We start from the raw sequence: 24,023 nt of genomic DNA on the forward strand, positions 1-24,023 counted from the left end.
GGGCGGCAGCAGGAGAAACTCCCAGCCTCACAGGAGAGGTCGTTGGAGAGACCCACAGGGGCCTAGAGTGTGCACAGGCCCACCCACTCGGGAACCAGCACCAGAGGGGCCCAATTTGATTGTGGGTAGCTGAGGGAGTGACTGAAAACTGGTGGAGAGTGGAGCGGGCAGCATTGCTCCCTCTCAGCCCCTCCCCCACATACAGCGTCACAGCGCAGCGACCACCATTTCCCCGCCCTGGGAACACCTAAGGCTCCATCCCTTTAAGTAACAGATGTGCCAAGACAAAAAAAAAAAAAAAAAAAAAAAATGGCCCAAATGACAGAACATTTCATAGCTCCAGAAATAATTCAACTAAGCAGCTAACAGATAGCCAACCTATCAGTTGCAGAGTTCAAAACACTGGTTATTAAGACGCTCACAGAATTGGTTGAATTTGGTCAAAAACTAGATGAAAAAATGAAGGCTATGCTAAGAGAAACAAAGGAAAATGTACAGGGAACCAATAGTGATGAGAAGGAAACTGGGACTCAAATCAGTGGTGTGGACCAGAAGCAAGAAAGAAACATCCAACCAGAAAAGAATGAAGAAACAAGAATTCGGAAAAATGAGGAGAGGCTTAGGAACCTCCAGAACATCTTGAAACGTTCCAACATCAGAATTATAGGGGTGCCAGAAGGAGAAGAGGAAGAACAAAAACTTGAAAACTTATTTGAACAAATAATGAAGGAGAACTTCCCCAGTCTGGCAAAGGAAATAGACTTCCAGGAAGCCCAGGAAGCTCAGAGAATCCCAAAGAAGCTGGACCCAAGGAGGAACACACCAAGGCACATCATCATTACATTACCCAAGATTACACAGAAGGAGAGAATCTTAGAAGCAGTAAAAGGACACATTTACCTACAAAGGGGTTCCCATAAGACTGTCAGCTGATTTCTCCAAAGAGACCTTACAGGCAAGAAGGGACTGGCAAGAAGTATTCCAAGTCATGAAAGGCAAGGACCTACATCCAAGATTACTGTATCCAGCAAAGCTATCATTTAGAATGAAAGGGCAGATAAAGTGCTTCTCAAATAAGGTCAAGTTAAAGGAGTTCATCATCACCAAGCCCTTATTATATGAAATGTTAAAGGGAGTTACCTAAGAAAAAGAAGATCAAAAATAGGAACAGTAAAAATGACAGCAAACTCACAGTTATTAACAACCACACCTAAAACAAAAACAAGAGCAAACTAGGCAAACAACTAGAACAGGTACAGAACCATAGAGATGGAGATCACATGGAGGGTTGTCAATAGGGGAGTGGGAAGGGGAGAGGGGGGAAGGTACAGAGAATAAATAGCATAAATGATAGGTGGAAAATAGACAGGGGGAGGGTAAGAATAGTGTAGGAAATGTAGAAGCCAAAGAACTTGTAAGTATGACCCATGGACATGAACTATAGGGAGGGAATGTGGGAGGGAGGGGGTGGGCAAGATGGAGTTGAGTGAAGGGGGGGAAGTGGGACAACTGTAATAGCATAATCAATAAATATATCAAAAAAAGAGAAAATCACCTCAGCTAAATATCCAAGTTTATTAGCATTTATAATTCTGTTTTCCACATAACTGTAGGACATAATTCAGCTAAGTTTTCTGTCATTATATAACAAGAATCCTTACCTTCAAGTTTCCAATAACATGTTGTTCTTTTCCTTGTGAGCCCTTTCCATCAATGCCTCTGTAACAGTTTGTTTAAGGCAGTCTGGACTTTTTCTATTCTGTGACCCCAAATTCTTCCAGGGTCTATCCATTACCCAATTCTAAAGCCACTTCCACACTTTCAGGTATTGGTTACAGCGAAATCCCACTTCCCAGGTACCAAAATGTATATCACTTTCCTATTTCTGCTGTAACAAATTACCACAAACTTAGTGGGTTAAAACTACACATATTTATTCTCTTACAGTTCTGGAGGTCTGAAGTTCAAAATCAGTCTACAGGTGTAAAATAAAATCAAGGTGACAGCAGGGTTGGTTTCTTCTGGAAGCTCCAGGGGAGAATCTGTTCCATGCCAATTCCAACCTGTAGAGGTTGTAGGCATTCCTTGGAAATCTTTGGCTCATAGCTACATCATTCTGATCTCTTGTTTTTGTTGTCACATCTACTTCTATAATCTTATTTCCCTGCGTCTTCCCTTTATGAGGACACTTGTGATTACATTTAAGGTTCACCTGGATAATATAGGGTAATCCTCCTCATCTCAAGCCCCTTAATTTAAACATACTGGGAAGTCTCTTTACCATATAAGGTAATCTTCACAGGTTCCAAGAATTATGACCTGGGTATCTTTGGGAGCCATTATTCAGCCTTCTACAATGGTAGTTTTGAAATTCTGCATGTCTTTTTTTAGTTAATAATGTAGCCATTTGTTTAATGTCAAATTTGTAATAAGTTGTGTAAACTTGTAATTTGTAGTAACTTGTTTAATGTGTCCATCACTAAGTTTAATATATAAATTGAATAAAAAATAAAAATACTAATTAAAAATAAATATATTAAGAAGTAGAATTTCTTTATATTGTCAACCAGTTAATTACATGGCCAAGTACAAAACACCTAAGAACAAGTTCTTTGGCTATTACTCTATGTAAAAGTAGCATGTACTCAAAATGAAAATATAAGTCCCTAGAAAGGGGAGAACATGTTAGTTAAGCACACACTTGGAATGGAGATACAATATTGTCTGGTGACAGTCATGCCCCTATGTGCCAAAGAGTTCATAAAACACACCTAAAATGATCAAGCCTACTCAGGATATACAGTGTTAGAAACTTAGATTCCAGAGAGTCTAAATTCCTTCTAAGATCCAGTTCAATAAGACAATACAAGATCAAGACAAAATAAAAAGGAAAGAAACCAGTTTGTAACAAATAATGCTTTGACATTAGCAGGCTGGCCAATCTCCTTACCTAGACTGGAATAAATGTGGCTTAGAATACGAGCCGGTTGTACTCTGATGGGGTACACCTCAGCGATGGTCTCCACAGTGATTCCCTTGTCCTTTAAAATGGACTTAATTTCTTCTGTCTCAGCTAGAATGGAAACTGTAAGAAAGAAAGATGAGGTCAATAGAAAATTTTATTTCAGTAAGAACCTAAAATGTTTCAGGTCATGTTATTTTTTGAAGGGAAGAAAAAGAAAAGGGGAGGAAATTAATAATTATTGGAGAAACTAGATGAAACAGTCATCATGATACGTACATAATGATATTATATAAATGAAAAAGGAAAGAAGATCTCATGACCAGAGTATCATATTCTGGTTTTTGGCCAAGTATCTCTGTGTTCCTAGAGAATGCCACATTGTCTTTATAGCTGGGTTTCCACATTTAAATAAGAAAAATCCAACATGTGGTATGTTATAGCTTTGGTGAAAGTTGATTCCCCAAGGCTCTTTCATATCTATACCCTTAAAACCAGGGCTAAGACTATAAGGGTAATAAAGAACACACTAATGATAAGAATTGCTCTATACCTAGAGAATGGTAAAAGGCAAGTTAAGTTGGGAATAAAGAATTGAGACACCATAGTTGAAATTGTGTGTAGTTGTTTTGGAGAAGGGTGTGAGGGGGTAATACTTCTCTAGAATCAGAGCCTGCCAAGTCTGGACAGCTCCATTGTGTTCTTCTTATATTCAGGTCTCTGAAGTACTAATCATACTTACAAGGGAGGTAACCAGGCCAGCTCCCTGACTGGGGGCCAATAATCTGAATGGGGCCTCAGCAGGCTTGACACTAAGTACCAAGGATAAACACACACCCTATTCCTACTCCTCTAGTTCTGGTATATGTGTTGAATTGGGTTAATGAGAAAACGATGGTACCATTTTGTTCACTGAAGTTTACCAGTATTCTTTATGTTGAGTTTTTTTTGGCAAAACATTAGTTAACAAATTGATACTTTGCTGTCCTTTGCCATTACCTTTTGTGTATTTTTCTAGCTTGGGAACATCATGGTGTTGCATTGCTGTGGTCTGGGACAGCATATGTAGGATATGGTGATTACAGAGGCCTCTGGATAGAACACCATCTCACTTCTTTTTTTAAAAAATTATTGACTTTATTGGAAACATGAAAAGGAAAAAGATTTGACAGGAAAAATGTACAGAGGAAGAATGATAATGGGCTGTGAAAAGTCCAGGAAAACACATGTGGTCATCCATTCATTCATTAATAAACATTTACTAAGCATTTAAATGGATGAAGTACTATGCTAGGCAATAGGGACATAGAGATGAATAAATTATTCTCTCCCGTAGGAGCTCTTGGTGTAATGAACGTGACACACACATAAAACTGATTCTAAAATAACCTGCTAGGTAAATAGAGGTATGAACAAAACATTATGAGACCACCCAAGAGTGATACCTATCTAGTCTGGGGTTGGTAGGGAATGGTTTCAGAAAGGGCTTCCCAAAGGAGTTGATATTTAAACTGAGTTTTGAGTAGTGAATAAATTAGCCAGGAGAAAGAAGAAACTAGGGATGAGAGAAAGCCATTTTAGGCAGAAGGTCCAGAATGATCATAAAACGTAGAAATGAAAAAGAATGTGGGTGTGTTGTGAGGAGGGACACAGGGGAACTACATATACCTCAATATTGCCATAGCATGAAGTGCCCTGTACAGTGGCAAAAAAAAAAAAATCTAGAAAGGCAGATATCATGGAGGGCATATGTGCCACCTTAAGGATTATTTTTTATTTTTCAGTAATGATTTTCAAACTGGATTCTAATTAGCTTCTGGAGTCTGCAGAGGGCAATGCAGTTGGTAACAGAACTAGAGGGGGCTGAAGGAGAGGCAACTGAACAATACTCAGGGACCCTAGGAGTAATTTTAACCCAAATAACTCAGCTTTTTGTTTATTTTATGTTTTATGAAACATTTAGAAAACGTTTATTTGGTACCACTTGCTAGGCATTGACAAATGCTAGGGATACAAAGATAGATGTGATCTGTGGAGAAAATGACACCGACACTGTGTCTTGCTATAGGGCTGAACAGGAGTTAATCCGGTAAAGGTGGGGGTAAAAGTAAGGAAGAAATTGTTCCAGAGAGAAGAAACAGCATAGACAAAGGTTCAAGGGCAACAGAGAACATGACAGATCTAGAAATTATAGAAAGTTCTTTACAGCAGGGGGCATGGGGTATAAAAGGGCAGTGGTACGAAAGGATACTATAGACAGGGTCAAGGACTAGATCACAAAAGAGCCGGTAAGCCACGTTAAGGAGGTTGGCAATGGGAAGCCCCTGCAGAATTGTAATCACTGTAATAACATATACATATCTGCATCTTAAAAAGAACATGTTCATGTTGATGATTACAGAATAAACTGATAAGACTGTAGTAGGCCTAGACCGAAGACAGTGAGACCACTTAAAAAGTTATTGAAGTAATGTAAGGGAGAGATGCTGATTACCTCGATTAGAATCATGCCATTGGTACTGGAGAGAACTACATGGATTTCACAACTATTTAGGAGGTAAAAGAAACCAGGGCTTATAAACTAATTGAATGTAGGGGATAAAAGAGGGAGAGATACTGAAAATGATTCCCCCAGCATTTATGTGTGTAACTGGGAGAATGTTGTGCCATCTAATGACATAGGCACATAGGAGAAAAGCAGGTATGAGTGTTGTAGTAAAAGGAGGGTGCAGCTGATTAATTTTAGATATGAAGGGAAATCCCCAAAAATTTGGAATTTATTTATAAAAAATTGCGTATTTATTCTTACATGTTTAAAGTTCAGTCACCTTCAAAGTACTCTCCATTTGATGAGATACACCTATCGAGATGTTTTTTCTACTGCTCAAAACAGTTTTTGAACTCATTGATCTTGATGCCTTTTAGTCCTGCTGTTTTTTGTTTTGCCTCTTCCACACTGGTAAAATGTTTCCCTTTGAAGACTTTTCATCCAGGGAAACAGAAACAAGTCACTCATGACAAGATCAGGTGAATAGGGAGGGTGAGGAACAGGGGTCATGCCTTTTTTGGTCAAAAACTGCTGAACACTCAGCATGGTGTGGGCAGTGCACTTGTAAATCACCCACCATGCAGTGGGCAGATGTGTTGAAAGAGTCTTCAAAAAAATTCACTGAAGCCAAATACAGACTCTTACAACAATGCCTGCCAGTACACTGATAGAGATTGGTTCCTAGAACACTCACCTAGCAGGGGAAGCCTGTTCTACAATGGGCCTGCCCCCTAGAAGATAATACTGGGTTTTTTGGGTCCTCCCTTATAATGTTGAGTTTAAAGTACATGTGAGACAACCAAGTGGAGCTGTCTTAAAGGACACTGATATAGATTAAACAGCATTAGCATAGGAAGAGGCGAGATGGGTCAAGAATATATAGAGAAGAAGAGGACCTAGAATATAACTACAAGAAATTTCAACATATAAGAAATGAGCCAATAAAGAAAAGTCTAGGGGCAAGAGTGAGGGGTTTTTGTCCCATGGCTTATATTTTCTGTTACAGGAGATAAGGTCCTCTTCTGAGAGGGAAGAAGCAAGGATGTAGGAAAAGGAAAAAAGTTTGAAATAGGAGGAGCCTGAGAGACAAGAACAAATATTCTAAGTAAGAACAGTGTGATACAGACAGAGCTCCTAGGGAGACCAACAGTTAGGGGGCAAAGAGAAGAAGGAAGCTCAGAATGAGACAAAAAAGTGCAAAATTTAGCTGAAGGAGATCTAAGAAAGTATGGTTATCACAGAACAGTTAAGAGCTTCCAGAAAGATAAATGATAAATGAAACAGAAAGATCCACTATAACATGGATAGAAAACTACCTATTGAGTTTGGTAATAACTTAAGCAGAAGAATTTCCAAGGAATAATGAGCTAGACTATAAAGGACTCCAGAATGAATGAAATATAAAGAAGGGGAAGTTTGGATGAGAAAGGAAGGATAGGATAACTAAAGGGAGATGAACATTTCAATGGACTAAAAAACAGAACCAACGCAGAAAAAGAGTTTGAAGATTAAAGGAAAGAGTAGGATTCTAGGAAGGCTAAGAAAGAGAATAGAATCAAGCATCAAAAAGAAAATTTGGCCTTGAAGAGAAGAAACATCTTTTCTGAGACTGGAGAAACATATTTTCTGAGAAAGGTGGCAAGGATGGGTGAAGATGTAAGACTGTGATGGGGCATTGGGAAACTGACAAAGATCAGAATATTAAGATTATCCAGCATAAAGTAACAGGCCAACAATGAGGCTGAAATCAAGGGATGGTGTTTAAAGCAAAGAAGGTTTGGGAATACTGGTTGAGAGGAATGAAAATGCTGGCTAATGATAAGAACAAGGACTAACAGGAAGTACTGTGGATCAAGCTGAGTTGGAGACCATGAATTTACAGTGCTACCACCCTGCTCATTTGTGTGATTTTTTTTCCAGTAGATTTCAGCAGGCCAGGTATAGGGTCAGAAAATACAGACTGTCAGATTCATCTGGAGCTATGATTTTTCTGGTGGGTATAGTAGAAGTATGGTACACTGGTGATTAAGATATTTTTATATGGTCAACCAAGAGGTAGGGAAGGGCAGACTAGGAGAAAATGGACACAAGTTTAATGGGAAAAAAAGAAAAGTAAAATAGTATATAGCTGTGACCAGAGACTGGGATTTTTTTGAAATGGAAGATATCTGAGGTGGTTCTAAAGTTTGGTCCTTGCTCTTCAAAGTGGCTAAAGTAGAGGTAGGGGGAAAGACTACTAGGGTTATGGATATCAAAGAAATTTGAAGCTAAAATATTTGAGGGCACTTACTCCAATGTTGAAATCTAGCACTATGGCAGGAGTTATGGAAGAAGAAGGCTGTGAGCCAAGCATTAAACTCTTCAGTGAATGAATTAAAGAAACTGGGAGATCAATATAGCCAGATGGCATAAGCCTCAAAGAAGAATTAGCTTTTTCATGGGAAGGGAAGAGGAATGGTTTTTTGTATTATGTTTGCTATATACATTGATAAGCAAAGACTACCCATATGACCACATAGCATGTCAAGTATAAGGAGGTTTAGAAAGTACATAGGATTATTTTCCATATATGACCAACCCCAAAGTCAAGTGACTGGAACCTTTCAGAGGAGCATCACAATAGGACTCAGTACCATGTTGGATCGTGTTATTGGAGAGTCGAAAACCATCTTTAGCTTTCTACCCTAGGAGACTAGGATAATAGCAAAGTCATTGACACAGATAAGGAAGGTGGAAATGTCTGCTTTTCTTGGGAGAGTAAAAACGATGGGAGACAAAAAGAGGTCAGGCTTGCATTTGAAGTGACAGCGGTAAAGATATTTTATAGGTATTGGGACTAGAATTCTTACTACCTTTATAGAACTTAGCCCAGTGTTTTGTATAGAGTAGATAACTCCAAGTTTTTTATGATTGTTAGAAACAAAAAGTAAAGGTTTGGAGTACTGTCCAAAGAGGCAATAGTTGGAGCCATATTAGCAAGTTTATTATGAAGGAGGCAGTCCTAGAAAACTAACAAAGGGTGTAAACACAGAAAGACAGAATAAAAGACTAAGTATACAACCATTAGAAGGGTATGAGAAGAAAGGAGTACTAGTAGAAAGAACACAGAAGGAATGTTCAGGAAGAAAGCAGAGATAATCAGTAGACTATAATATCATGATGATGGGGGGGAGTGTTTTCAGAAGTAAGGAGGGCTTAAAAGTGAACTCTTACCTTTTGTGACAGCATGGATAGACCAGGAAATTATTATGCTAAGTTAAATAAGCCAGTCAGAGAAAGACAAATACCACATGATCTCACTTGTATGTGGAATCTAATGAACAAAATAAACTGACAAATAGAGACAGAGGTATAGATACATGGAACAGACTGACAACTGTCAGAGGGGAGGGAGAAGGTGTGCTAGATGAAAGAAGAGGAAGGGATCAGCCAAAGAACATATACACATGACCCACAGACACAGACAGCAGTGTGGGGACGGCCAGAGGGAAAGGGGGATGGGGGCCGGGTGGAGATGGGCAAAGATGGGTGAGTAATGGGGACATCTGTAATAGTGTCAACAATAAAAATGAAATTTAAAAAATATTATCTTAGTAATAAAGAATCAAAGTATTGAGCCTTAAAGGAAGTACAAATGATAATTCATTAAAAGTGGAAGTAAGGAGAAAAATGATTATGTTTTCTTTCCTTTAATTCTTAATATCATAACATTTTCTTCCTTGGCATTAGGATTGCAATTTTTTGATAGAAAGCAATATAGCTTATGTTGGACATTCAGGTGGTTTTCAATTTTATCAGTTTAAAATAAGTTAAAATAAATATTTTCATGAATATATGGCTTTTCCCACATTTTGGATTATTTCTTTAGTATAGAAATACAGTAAGTAGAATTACTATGTTCAAAGATATAAAAAAAAATTGGCTTCTTATAATATTGCCAAAATACTTTCCTGAAAGACTGCGTGAGATTATAATGCAAGGGAGTACTAGTTTCCCTACACTGTTGCTTAATTGGATGCTGTATTTTTTTAATAGATGAAAATTGGTACTTTCAATTATTTTAATTTTTCAATTACTAACATAATTTTTTTTGTCCTCAGCTGAAGACACGTTTATTGATTTTAGAGAGAGGGGAAGGGAGGAAGACAGAGAGAGAGAAACATCAATGTGAAAAACACTGATCAGTTGCCTCTCATACACACCCTCATCAGGGTCTGAACACACAACCCATGCAAGTGTCCTAACTGGGAATCAAACCTGCGACCTTTCAGTTTATGGGATGACACTCTAACCAACTGAGCCACACTGACCAGGGCAGTAGTAAAGTATTTTTAAATAAATTTGTTTACAAGTTGTATTTGGAACCATCTTTTTCTAGAAAACTAAAATCATTAGTGTATATAATTTAATGAATAAAAGAAGAGCAATAATAGAATATTACCACATACCAGACAAGAGTGAAGAGAATCTCATTATAGATTAACTTTGCTGTTGTCTTATTCAGTTAATTAGGCGAATAAATATATGTTGAATTTTTTAAAAGTGTCAAATAACAAAATAATAAGAGCATCATTTATTAAACAGTTGTTCATAATTAAGATTAATAACAAATTGAAACCAAACAGAACCAAGTTCATTCTATACTTTCTGAAGTCTAACAAAATACATGATAAAGAATGAAGTCATCATGTATTGGCCAAATCAGATCTTTAATATAAAGTTTCTGTTGCTGGGAATAAGAATACATACCTTGAACCACAACATCTGGCTTTGGTACAGTTGAAAACCTACGATTCAGGGGATCAATTTCTCCAGGAGCTAAAAATCCCTAAAGGAGAAATGTAAAAAGACAAATTATTATACCTCAAAAAGCTAATTTGGGGGGGAGAAACAACATACCAGTATTATAACCCTGTACCATAACATGTAAAAGGCAGGCATGAAAAGGAAACAAATACCTTCATACCTTCACTGTATGGAAATGTTTGAACTGAATTCATGTCCACATTAATTTTATGCAGAGTTAATTTCTAGTGGCTGCCACAAATCTTTTTTTTTTTTTTTGGAAATTGATAGGGTATAAATGATAAACAGAAAGTTTTTTGGGTCCACCTCTACCTTCTCTGGATGTACATGATTAGACAATCAGACCACAAAGCTCCTTATCAATGTTTTAACTCATTAGTCCTGTTAATTTCTCATTTATTCATGTATTTGCTATGATTTATGCTCTGCAGATATTTTTTGACTTGAGTTTCTGTCCTTGATGAAATGGGATGAACTCACTCATTTTGCCCTTAAGAAAACTATTCATCTCCTTTTTTCATACCATTTAATTTATTCTAATTGAATGAGAAAGTCACCAGGGGAGTATTCCTTTATTTTTGTAATTGCTTTTTTTATCCTTACTTGAGGACATGCTTATTGATTTTAGAGAGAGGGGAAGGGAAGGAAAGTGAGGGAGAGAAACATCAATGAACAAGAGAAACCCATCAGTTGCCTTTCATACATGCCAGAACTGGTGCCCAAACCCTCAACCTAGGCATGTACCCTGACCAGGAATTGAACCCGTGACCTTTCAGTTTATGGGAGGATGCTCCAACCAACTGAGTCACACTGGCCAGGAAAGGGAAAGTATTATTTTAAGCAAATCATTCTGCCCATTATCGCTATGTCCATATTAATGTCAACTACAGATAATCAAACTTTTATGCTAGTGGACCCAGAGAAAGAAGATACCACCAAAAAGGACTCCTGGTGGCTAACTGGGTTCAAATTTAAAAGCAGAGCCTAGCAGCTGTTTCTCAACAGAACCTCACACTTCAAAGAGAATCCTGCACTTAACTGTCTGCCTGCACTGTGTTTCTGCCATCTGAATTCCTTGAATCCTATTTTAACCAATAGGACTAAGGTCTTCCCCATCCAATCAGAGCTGTGCAGCTATATCCCCCCCATCAGCATCTTTACTGACCAATTAGTGTGGCTCCATTCTGACCAATTGGGACAGTGCCTTTTGGACCAATCAAACTGTGAGGATTTGCATGAGGACAGACCAATCAGGGCTCAGGGATGTGGACTTCTCTCTATGTAAGTCACTCCCCTCTGGCTCATACAGTGCATTTTCACTTTCCACAGAAGACTGAAGACTGTGTTTCCCTGGCTAAGCTGAAACAGTGCAGATGAAACATGGAAGAAGACACCTCACCAGACCAGAGCATAGAAGAGAACAGAGAGCAGAGCAGGGTAGGGCAAAGCAGACTGGTGTGGAGAGGAGCAAAGCAGACAGATCAGAGCTAAGCAGTCACTAGTAGGAGAGGGGCCTCCCCCCAGGGCCGCCTCACTTCAGAGCCACCCCACAGCCCTGCTGTTCTCCAGCCTTGCTACTCTATAACTGAACTGTAACACTATTGAGCTGTTCCACAGTAGTACTGTTTTCACAGCTGTGCTGTATCACAATTGAGGTGTTCGCACTGAACAGAATTTTTCTTTTTTTCTAAACATTTTATTTATTTCTTTTTAGAGAGGGGAAGGGAGGGAGAAAGAGAGGGAGAGAAACATCAGTGTGTGACTGCCCCTCGAGTGCCCCCCACTGAGGACCTGGCCTGCAACCCAGGCATGTGCCCTGACTGGAAATCGAACCACTGACCCTCTGCTTCACAGTCTAACACTCAACCCACTGAGCCATACCAGCCAGGGCCAGAATTTCTCTCTTCACGGTACCCCAAATTGGGGATTCCTGTTGGCACTGAATTGGTGTCAACAACCACTGGTTGATATACTGTACCCTGAAACTCATAGTGATTCATGTCAATTATATCTCAACAGGACTCGGAAAAACAAAATAGAACAAAACAAACAAAAAATGTTGCCAAAAGTCAACAGTCATATATAAACAGATCAAAGAGTCTGGGTCAGAAAGGATAGCTAAGTCCCATCCTAGATACTCTAGGAGCCTGGGTTATAGTTTACCATAATAACCTACAATGTGGAAGTGTATTTGTCAGCAAATCTGGAACACTTTGAGAAAAATAACCCTTCCTATATGCCCAAAATGTCACAAATAAGCTGGACAGAAATTCCTGAGTGACACATTAAGAGCTGTCTCAACAGAATTTAATATATGAAACATTTAAAGAGCCCCCTTAAATGAATAAAGGTGGTCAAAAAGTACAAAATTCCAGGTATAAGATAAATAAGTTCTAGGGATGGAACGTACAACACAATGACTACAGTTAACACTGTTGTATTGTATATTTGAACACTGTTAAGAGAGTAAATTCTGAGTTTTCATCGCAAGGGGAAAAAAACATTTTTTGTGTCTATATGAGATGATGCATGTTAACTAAATTTATTGTAATAATCTTTGCACAATTATGTATATCAAATCAGTATGCTATACATCTTAAACTTATATAGGACTGTATGCCAGTATATCTCAATAAAACTTAACAAAATTTAAAAAATAAAATAAAATAAAGAGCCCCTTAAGAAAAAAAAGAATAAATAAATAAATAAAAACTATGGTGTTACTAACTATTGTTCATGGTGACTAAAATTATCTTATCAGTTTATTCACTTAAAGAATGAAACATGCCCTGCCTGGTGTGGTTCAATGGATTGAGTGCTGGCCTGGGAACCACAGGGTTGCCGGTTCGATTCCCAGTCAGGGCACATGCCTGGGTTGCGGGTCAGGTCCACAGTGAGGGGACGTGTGAGAGGCAACCACACAGTGATGTTTCTCTCCCTCTCTTTCTCCCTTCCTCTCTCTCTAGAAAAAAATAAATAAAATCTTTTAAAAAAGAATGAAATATTATGTTGCTTATAGAAGTTAGCATTTAAATCCATTATCAGGTACAATGTCTAAGCACTATTGCATTCATCGGTCACCAGGCAAGACACTAGGGGGTGTTATGAAAGGGAAAGATCTAGGGCCTGATCTCAGGGCAGCTGTAGATACAGTGCCAACGTGGGAAGCCCTGGGGGGGGGCGGGGTGGAACATGAGGGACTTGGTTGCTGGGGGGAAAGATTTATATCAAGGACTGGTCATGCTCCCACTCTAAGGACCTGGAGGAAAATCTATAATTAAGACAGAATACCAAAGGCAAAAGATTTAATGAGCTACTCACAAATCTGATTACTATGGTGACTAAAGCAGAAAAAGAGCCCTGACATTTACCCTTACCTCTGCCATCAAGCTTCCTAAAATGTATAGAGACTGACCCCACATATGAGGCAACTTGCCCATGGGTACTCGGTCCACAGTGTGAGGATTTTGATATTCTTCATCAACCTAAAAGAAAAAATATAAAGAGACCACATGAAGGGTAATAGAAGGTTTAAGATACTAGGCAACAAAAAGGCTCAGTCTGGGTTGCGACTCATACACTATAAAACAGTTACATATGCAATGCATTGAAAAGTCAAGCAGTCACTATGACTGCAGTCTAGGGCAGTACTCCTTTCACTGTATGTGAAAAACAAATCACCTAAGGATCTTATTCAAAGGCAGATTCTGACTGAGTAGGTATGCAGAAAGGCCTGAAATCTGCATTTCTATCAAGCTCTCTGGTAATGCTATTGATATTGCTAGGAGCTTATTCCCTCCATCCCCAACAGAATGGAAGAACACATCTCTCCCATGGCTAATATTCTTTTGCAATGGAGAAGAGAAACAATGGTACTCCTGACTGGCACTTTGGGAAAATGGAGATATACTTTTTTCCAAGACTGATCTACTCAAACTATCCCAGATTTCTGGCCTCAGAGCAAAGACTATCAAATCCTGAAAGTTCACAGAGAACATCACTCTGATTCTGCCTACTGATCTCTGTATCATTCTCCAAGTTAATTTAAGTTTTGGTCTTTTTAGAAAATCAATCTCTGAGCAATTAATTTTATTTTCTTAAATTGAGTTATGGTTGATATATAAAAAGGTCATAAATATTTACTATAACAATCATGGTGATTTTGAGTATATGTATATAGCCTTGAAACTACCACCTTAAGATTTGGTCTTACCCTTGTCTTGCTGTGCAACAATGTCCAAAGACTGCTTTAAACACTTATTTTCAAGGGAACAGAATTCTACTTTTATTGTCCTATATCTGAAGACAAACTTTCAGAATATGAAAATCAGAAGATGGTAAAAATTATTTGACTCAAAGGAGGCAGTCCTATCAGGGTACTTCTCCTCTTCTCCCAGCTCCACGCTCAGGCACTGTCCTGCTCACCTTGTCAAGGGGAACACTGTACAGCTCTGGCAGAAGTGGGACTCCATTTTTGCCCTTGATGAGGACTTCTTCAAGAGCCTCTCTATATTCTTGAACCTGTAGGTATAAGAAAGGGAAAAAAAATAGAGAAAGTTTCCTTTGGCAATCTAGGCAAGGGCTGTAGCCAAAGAAGGTCCTATTGAAAAAGGAACACATATACCTAGTAAAAATGAGAAGAAAGGTAAGTAGCATTTACTAAATGCTTATTGTAGGCCAGATAGTATGCTAGGACTTTTGCATGCTTTAACACATTTTATTTTAATAATCATCCTAGGAGGTATGTATAATTACAAACATTTTAGAGGGAAATTAAGGCTCTAAGAGGTTATGAATTTGTGGAAGATCACACAGCAAATGCAAGGTTAACTCCAGATTTGAGTCCAAGTAAGCCTGCCTCCACAGGCCTATTTTTATCTACTATGTACTACCCTAAGGACAGTTTCTTCACTCTATAAGTACTGGCTTTTAAAACTCTATCTTACCTGCCAAATTAAGTTTATGTTATGGTCAAGTTTTTTGTTGTTGTTGTTTAACAATTTGCTGTACATTAGTAATACATAAAAAGTAAAAAAAAAAAAAAAACCCACTATAATTGATGGTAGAAAAAATACAGTCAGTTCTTCTATAACAATTATTTTGAAGACAGAACTTTGTTCCAATGCATTTGATATATTAGGCAACAATTTGAGCATAACATGACTTTCACATACGCTCATGCACAATTTCAACTGAGAACACATTTAGCTGAACTGAGTAATGAAAGATTACACAAAACATATATGTACACATATCTCAAGAGGACAATGAACCACACCATTTGTCTGTGGTGTTACAACTTTCCATCTGATTTCAGATAAACCCCCTTTCCATCGCTTCCTAACTCCTGAGCTGCTCTTTTCTCCAGGCCACCCTGGCTGAATGGCTCTGTGCTTTCCTTTCTCTTCAATTCCGCCTCTTTCTTCTCAGTCTATTTTTAGTCTTCCTCTTTGTTCTATGTTTTTTTTTAATATTTCCTCTCTTTTGCTAGCTGTCTTTTGTTCTCTTCCTCTGGCACACAAGGTGGTGGACTTGGGAGCCAGCATGAGCTGGTAGAAATGTAGGTGCACATATACAGAAGCAAATTTCATGTATTTTCAAAGCATAAGGGTCATATCTATTGTATTTCTTAACCATTTAACTTGTATAAACTGTAATACTGTTTTTATCAGGGTCCTATCATTTTGTATGTACTTTTGACCCAACTTTATAAATGTGTGCCCCAACCTTATTTTCCCATAATCCTTATACTTCTTATTTTTCAAATACGCAGAGCATGGTGATTTTTAAGAAACATATGTCTCATTATAGCTTAACTGATTCTAACTTCCACTTACAACTTGTGTTTACTGTGAAATTCAAAGAATTTTAGAGAAATAATTCTCATTGTGTACACAGAGAAACTGAAGAAGTCAATGACAATACTTGGATTACTCCATGGTCAGTAGTAAAGCCAAATATATATTTTTTCAGGTCTTCCCAACCTGTTCTTGCTCCCATGTTCAAATAACCTAAATGTGCTTTATACTTAGTAGGCATATTTGATAAATGAATCTTTTTTTGAGCAACCAAAGATTTTGATAAACAATTTTGTAGAATTTGAGAAGGACTGATAAAAATGCTAGAATAAAATCAGGGTGATGAAAATGGGGCAGGTTATTTTTATTATTGCTTATCTTATTTGCTTGTTCAAAATGGACACTATAATTTAGTAAAATTTAGAGTAAATACCACTTGTGGCCCCTGAAACTTTACTTTTTTAATTTTTTTAAATAATTTTTAAGATTTATTTATTTATTTTTAAAGAGAGGGGAAGGGAGGGAGACAAAGAGAGAGAGAAACATCGATCAGTTGCTCCCCCAACCAGGGACCTGGCCCGCAACCCAGGCATGTGCCCTGACTAGGAACTGAACTGGTGACTTTTTGGTTTGCAGGCTGGTGCTCAGTCCACTGAGCCACACCAGCCAGGGCTGGCCCGTGAAACTTTAGTGTAACCCTACCAAAATTGTATTTTAGGTAGCCAAGTACAAGTGACTTCCAACTACATTGGATTTATGTCCAAGTTTAGCCCACAGCCAAATTGTAGAATTCCTGACACTAAATTTACTTGACTTAGTTTATAAATCCCACTGTTTTCCAATGATGGTTTCTAAACTACTTTATTCACGTAGCTAAAAAAAAGCAATGATGACTGTGTTTTGGGGGGTGGAGATAGGTATAAGTGGAATGTTGGTTTTTTTATTATTATTATTTTTGGCTAAAGTGAGAACAACATATCTAAGATTTATTTTTAAAAATACATACAAAGTCAGGAAGTAAATTTGAGTACCAGTAATGACTGTGGTAAGTAGACAGGGCTTGCTATTTTGCTTTCCAAATTTGTTAAAAGCAAAATCTGAGTGATGGCAATATCCAAGCCTTCCAAATCCTAAAACTTAGTGCCCTCAACTATTAGTCTCTAAAAGACAACTCTATTTCCTCCTTATTAAGGAAGATTTCCATTTGGGCACAGGGTTGGCAAAACCATTAACTGAAAGAGGAAGACATAATAAGAACATTGCACTAAAAAGCTCTTTCTCCAGTGCATTACCTGTTCTGCATTGCCACTGAAGACCCCATCAAGGATAAAGTATGTCCAGAACAATGGCCATTCACACTCTATGTTTTCAAATAACTTCAGCTCAGCTGGTTCATAATACAGACGATTGGGATCCTGGTAAAAGCATAATAAACATGGTCTGTCTTATCACTCCAAGGTCATATATACATCTTTAGATCAGAGGTATTACAATATAAATTTTCACTAGTGATAGTTTACTTCAGAGAAGGCAGATCACTTACATACTACTACTTTGCCTTAGCAAGTACATTGTGATGTGACTTCTAACTACTAGAACTGGAATGATAATGAAACTACAGGCAGGTGTATGAAGAAGTGAGATTAATCTTTAACAAACTTGAGTTTGATTTTATACTTCTTAATTTTTAGATAGCAGCAGAAAATACAAACAGAAATGTTTAGAAAACAGCAAGAGATGAGGTTATGCAATATAGGAGCACCTAAATATATAAAGAAAGTCTTGGTGAACTTTAAGGGAGACATTGACAGTAATACAGTCAATACAGTCATAGTAGGGAATTTTAAGACCCCACCATCCTCAATAGATGGATCTTCCAGATAAAAAATCATCAAGAAACAGTGACCACAAATGAGACACTGGACTGAATGGACTTAATTTATATTTACAGAACATTTCATCTCAAAGCAGCAAAATGTACATCCTTCTCAAGTGTACATGCAACATTCTCAAGTATGGACCACATGTTAGGACACAAAATAAATCTAAACAATTTCAATAACATTGAAAACACATTAAGCATTTTCTCAGATCATAATGACATGAAACTAGAAATCAACTTCAATGAAAAACTCAAACACATCCAAATACGTGGAGGCTAAATACCATGTTATTCAATAATGAATGGTTTATCAATGAGATATCAAGGAATAAATAAAAAATTATCTGGAAACAAATGAAAATGAACACACAACAACCCCAAATTTGTGAGACATAGTGAAACCAGTCCTGGGAGGAAAGGTCATAGCATTACAGGCCTACCTCAGGAAACAAGAAAAATCTCAAACAGTCTAACCCAAGCCTAAAAGAACCAGAAAAACAAAGCACAGAGAGAGTAAAAGGAATGAAATAATAAAGATCAGAGCAAAATAAATGACATAGAGAATAAAAAAAATTTTAAAGATTTTAAAAAACCAAGAGCTGGTTCTTTGAAAAGATAAACAATAGTGATGAACCTTTAATCAGACTCATCAAGAAAAAAAGATAGAGGACTCAAACAAACAAAATCAGAAATGAATGAGAAGTAACAACTGATATCACAGAAACGCAAGGAACTATAAGAAAATACTATGAACAACTATATGCCAACAAATTGGACAAACTAGGCTCAATGGATAAATTTTTAGAAACACACAGTCTTCCAAAACTGAATCAGTAAGAATCAGAAAACCTGAATAGATTGATTATAACTAATAAAATAGCAGTAATCAAAAAAATTCCAGCAATCAAAAGTCCTGGTCCAGATGGCTTCACAAGTGAATTTTACCAACATTCAAGGATCTAAAACCTATCCGTGTCAAACTATTCCAAAAAATTCAAGAGAAGGGAAGGCTTCCAAGTAATTTTTACAAAACCAGCACTATCCTAATTCCAAAATCAGATAAAGACACTACAAAGAAAGAAAAGTATAGGCCAATGTCCCTGAGGAACATAAATACTAAAATCCTCAACAAAATATTAGCAAACTGGATCCAGTGATACATTAAAAAGATCATATACACCATGATCAAGTGGGATTTATCCCAGGAATGCAAGATTAGTACAATATTTGCAAATTAATAAATGTGATACATCATATGAACAAAATGAAGATAAAAATTGCATGATCATATCAATAGATGCAAGAAAAGCATTTGATAAAATCCAGCAACCATTTATGATAAAAACTGTCAGCAAAGTGGGAATAGACATAACATACCTCAACATAATAAAAGTCATGTATGAAAACCTGCAACAAACATTATACTCAATGGGCAAAAACTAAGAGTTTACCTTAAGATCAGTAACAAGATAGGAATGTCTGCTTTTACCTCTCTTATTCAACATAGTAGTGGAAGTCCTAGCCACAGCAATCAGACAACAAGAAGAAATGAAAGGCATCCAAACTGGAAAGGAGGAAGTAATACTCTCATTATTTGCAGATGACATAATATTGTACATAGAATACCCTAAAGACTTTGCCAAAAAACTACTAGACCTAACAAATGAATTTGTCATAGTAGTATGATACAAAAATAATATTCAGAAATTGACGGCATTTTTATACACCAATATGAACTATCAAAAAGAGAACCTAAGAAAACAATCCCATTTACTATTGCAAAAACAACAAAAATGAGTAAATTTAACCAAGGAGGTAGAAGATCTGTAATCAGAAAACTATAGGACACTGAAGAAAGAAATTGATAAAGATACAAAAAAGTGGAAGCATACACTGTGTTCATGGATTGAAAGAATTAACATTATTAAAATGTCCTAACTACCCAAAGCAATCTATAGATTCAATACAATTCCAATATGCCATTGGTATTGAAATACCAATGGCATATTGCACAGATCTAGAACAAATATTTCAAAAATTTATATGAAACCAAAAAAGAACTCGAAGAGCCTCAGCAATCTTGAGAAAAAAGATCAAAGATGTAGTGATCACAATACTGGATATCAAACTATACTAAAAAGCCAATGTAATCAAACAGCCTGGTGCTGATATAACAACAGTTACATAGATCAATGGAACAGAACAGAGAGCCAGAAATCAACCCACACCTTTATGGTCAATTAATATTTGACAGAGGAAGCAAGAGCATAAAATGGAGTAAATACAGTCTCTTCAATAAATGGTGTTGGGAAAATTGGCGGGTACATGCAAAAAGACAAAAGTAGACCAACTTATACCATCCATAAGAATAAACTCGAAATGGACAAAAGACTTATATGTAAGTCCCAAAACCATAAAAATCTTAGAAGAACACATAGGCTGTAAGATATCCAACATCTCATGTTAAGCAATACTTCTGCCAATATTCCTCCTAGGGCAAGGAAAACAAAGGAAAAAATAAACAAGCAGGACTACATTAAACTAGAAAGCTTCTGTGCAACAAAAGAAACCATCAACAAAATGAGAAGGGAACCCACTGTATAGGAGAATATGTTTGCCTATGATACATTTGATAAGGGATTAATTTCCAAAATATATAAAGAATTTATACAATTCAACACCAGGAAGACAAAGAATCCAGATTAAAAAAAAAATGGGCAAGGAACCTGAATAGACACTTCTCCAAAGAGAACACACAAACGGCGAACAGACATGAAAAAATGCTCAATGTCACTAACCATCAGAAACATACAAAGTAAAACCACAATGAGATACTCACCTCATACCTGCCAGAATGGTTGCCATCAATAAATCAACAAACAATAAGTACCGGCAAGGATGTGGAGAAAAGGGAACCCTAGTGCACTGTTGGTGGGAATGCAGACTGGTGCAGCCACTGTGGAAAACAGTATGGAGTTTCCTCAAAAAACTAAAAGTGGAACTGCCTTTTGACCCAGCAATCCCAGTTCTGGGAATATATCCTAAGAATCCTGAAACACTAATTCAAAAGAATACACGTACCCCTATGTTCACTGCAGCCTTATTTACAACAATAGCCAAGATTTGAAAGCAGCCCACGTGCCCATCAGCAGATGAGTGGATAAAAATGCTGTGGTGCATTTACACGATGGACTACTACTCAACCATAAAAACAAATGAAATTTTACCCATTGCAACAGCATGGGCAGACCTGGAGAGTATTATGCTAAGCAAAATAAGCCAGTCAGAGAATGACAAATACCCCATAATCTCACTTATATGTGGAATCTAATGAATAAAATAAACTGTTGAACAAAATAGAAACAGAGGTATGGATACATGGACTGACAGCTATCAGAGGAGAGAAAGGAGGGGGACTGGATGAAAGAAGGTGAAGGGATCAGCCAAGGAACATAGATGAATAACTCATAGACACAGACAACAGTGTGCTGATGGGCTCAGGGAAGGAGGGTGATGGTTAGATGGAAGGAGGGTGATGGTTAGATGGAGGTGGGCAAAGTAGGAAAACCAAGGACAACTGTAATAGTATAACCAATAAAAATAAAGTTAAAAAAATTCTAAATGACATTTCCCTCAGTACAATTTTTCTGCATTTTCTAAGATCATAACAAGATAATACCTCTATAATAAAAAATTATGAAGAAACAAAAAGAGATGAGGGTTGGGAAACATCCTCATGAGTTGATACATGAAGCAAAAATTATACAAGCAGTACCTATATATAATGAATGAAGAGCCAAAGAACAGATTCTTGGAAAACCCTCACAGTTTGGTGAGTGAAGAACAGAAAGAGGAAAAGAATTAGGATGGTGCAATGTTGTGAAAACTAAAATAAGAAAAGAGTTTCAAGAATACATAGGGGTAGGTAACACTGATGTGCTACAGAGAAGTCAAATGGAATAAGGATTGAGGAAAGGCTATTGGATCAGTCACTTAATAGATTATGATGATGTTTCAGAGCATAATTTTAGTAGATTGGTAGGGGCAGAAGTCAACAGAGCTAAACAATAAAATTTAAGAAAGGAAGTAGACCACAAGAGTTGAGCTCAATGATTTAAAAAAATTATTATAATGGCTCTCAACCAGCAAATCTAAGCATTAAATGATGTTTACATTGTCAGTGAAAGTGCTTCTTACTGATCATTTATTCCTGTTAATAATACTTTTCTTTCTTTTTTTTTATAAGCCAGGTGGTAAAAGACAAATACCATATGATCTCACCTATAAGTGGTAGGATGGAGCGTGGGAGGTGGGGATAGCTGGGGGGGTGGGGAGTGGTGGTGGGAAAAGTAGAGATAACTGTACTTGAATAACAATAAAAAATATTTTTTAAAAATACTTAATTTTCTTAATTGATAATTCCAAGGAGAAATTTAAAAATATATATATATATTTTTTAATTTTTATTGTTATTCAATTACAGTTGTATGCCTTTTCTCCCCATAAATTTTCAATTCTCACCCAAGGACATGATCATTCATTTTAGAGAGAGAGGGAGATAGATAGAGAGAGAATAGAGAGAGAGAGAGACAGACACAGACATTGATGAGAGGGAGAAACATCAATCAGTTGCCTCCTGTGTGCAGGGATCGAACCCATAACCTAGGTATGTGCCCTGACTGGCAATCGAACTCAATCTTTTGGTGCACAGGATGATGCTCCAAACAACTGAGCCACCAGGCCAGGACCCAATGAAAACTTTTAACAAGTGTCACAAAAGGAAATTAATTTTCCGAGATCATGAACTGTTTAGAACTAACTAACTGCAAAATGTGGAAGGGAGCCAGAAAGATCTGACGCAAAGATTTTACCCTATATCATTATTAAATATTTCAGGGGAAGATACTTTGAGACTATACAAATACTGTACTTCTGCCTAAGCTTTCATCCACTGATTTCAGCATCTAACCTGAAACTAACCAGCTGCAAAAATTGGAAGAACTATACTTCCTCTATTTTATTTAATTCGGAAAAGATGACAAACAGAACTTGGCTACTAAGCCCAACAAAAGTAGTTCATCAGTTATTGTTATCCTATTTAGTGATTATTTTAAGTACCATGAATGAGGTAAGTATTTTTTCTGAATGAGGCTGCATATAGTAGTGAACATTTTACCTTGGAATCATTTTGGGGAGAAGGAACCTACCTCTTTAGGAGTTTTATATCCATCTCGAAGAAAGCGACAGCAACCATAACGACCCTGGGAACGCAGAGACAAAAGGTCAGAAGTATGCACATTGGTTCAGCCATAAAATTATTCAGAAATACATCATTGGCTGTAACCCTTATAAATATTTATGCACTCAATATAGAAGCATCTAAATATATGAAGCACATCTTGGTGCATATTAAGGGAGAGATTGACAGTAATACAGTCATAGTAGGGGATTTTTTTGTTGTTAATTTATCGATCATTTTTAAAAAATTTATTGTTATTCAATTAAAGTTGTATGCCTTTTCTCTCCATCCCTCCACCCCACCCCAGCCAATCCCACCTCCCTCCCCCACCTCCACACTCCCCCTTGATTTTGTCCATGTGTCCTTTACAGTAGTTCCTGTAATCCATAGTAGGGGATTTTAATACCACATTGACATCAGTGGACAGATCTTCCAGACAGAAAAGCAACAAGAAAAGAGTGGCCTTAAATGACACACCAATCATATGGATTTAATTGATTTTAAATTAATTTTTCACCACTGTATTCATTGCAGGATTATTTAAAGTAGCCAAGCTATGGAAGCATCCAAGTGTCCATCAATAAATGAGTGGATAAAAGAAGCTGTAGTACACATATATAATGGAATATTACTCAACCATAAAAAAGAATAAAATCTTACCATTTGCTACAGCAAATGGATGGTCCAAATGGATTGACCTAGAGGCTATTATGCTAAGTGAAATACGGCAGTCTTAAAAAACAAATACCGAGAACCAAGATGGCGGCGTAGGTAGACACACTGCGCCT

The 24,023-nt window shown here is 37.1% G+C and overlaps 1 protein-coding gene across 2 annotated transcripts in view; it reads right to left on the minus strand.

The window, feature by feature from the left end:
- The window catches only part of PHKA1 (phosphorylase kinase regulatory subunit alpha 1), a 126,539-nt gene that overhangs the window by 52,693 nt on the left and 49,823 nt on the right, over nt 1-24,023 (minus strand). For both annotated transcript variants that reach the window (XM_045191249.3, XM_024555291.4), the window contains exons 9-14: nt 23,204-23,257; nt 17,407-17,529; nt 14,742-14,837; nt 13,694-13,801; nt 10,260-10,338; nt 2,951-3,085 (exon numbers count right to left, since the gene is read on the minus strand). In XM_045191249.3, the coding sequence (XP_045047184.2) occupies nt 2,951-3,085; nt 10,260-10,338; nt 13,694-13,801; nt 14,742-14,837; nt 17,407-17,529; nt 23,204-23,257 (595 nt within the window). The remainder of the gene's footprint in view (nt 1-2,950; nt 3,086-10,259; nt 10,339-13,693; nt 13,802-14,741; nt 14,838-17,406; nt 17,530-23,203; nt 23,258-24,023) is intronic.

The sequence above is a fragment of the Desmodus rotundus genome, chromosome X (genome assembly GCF_022682495.2).
Source record: "Desmodus rotundus isolate HL8 chromosome X, HLdesRot8A.1, whole genome shotgun sequence".
Classification (NCBI taxonomy): domain Eukaryota; kingdom Metazoa; phylum Chordata; class Mammalia; order Chiroptera; family Phyllostomidae; genus Desmodus; species Desmodus rotundus.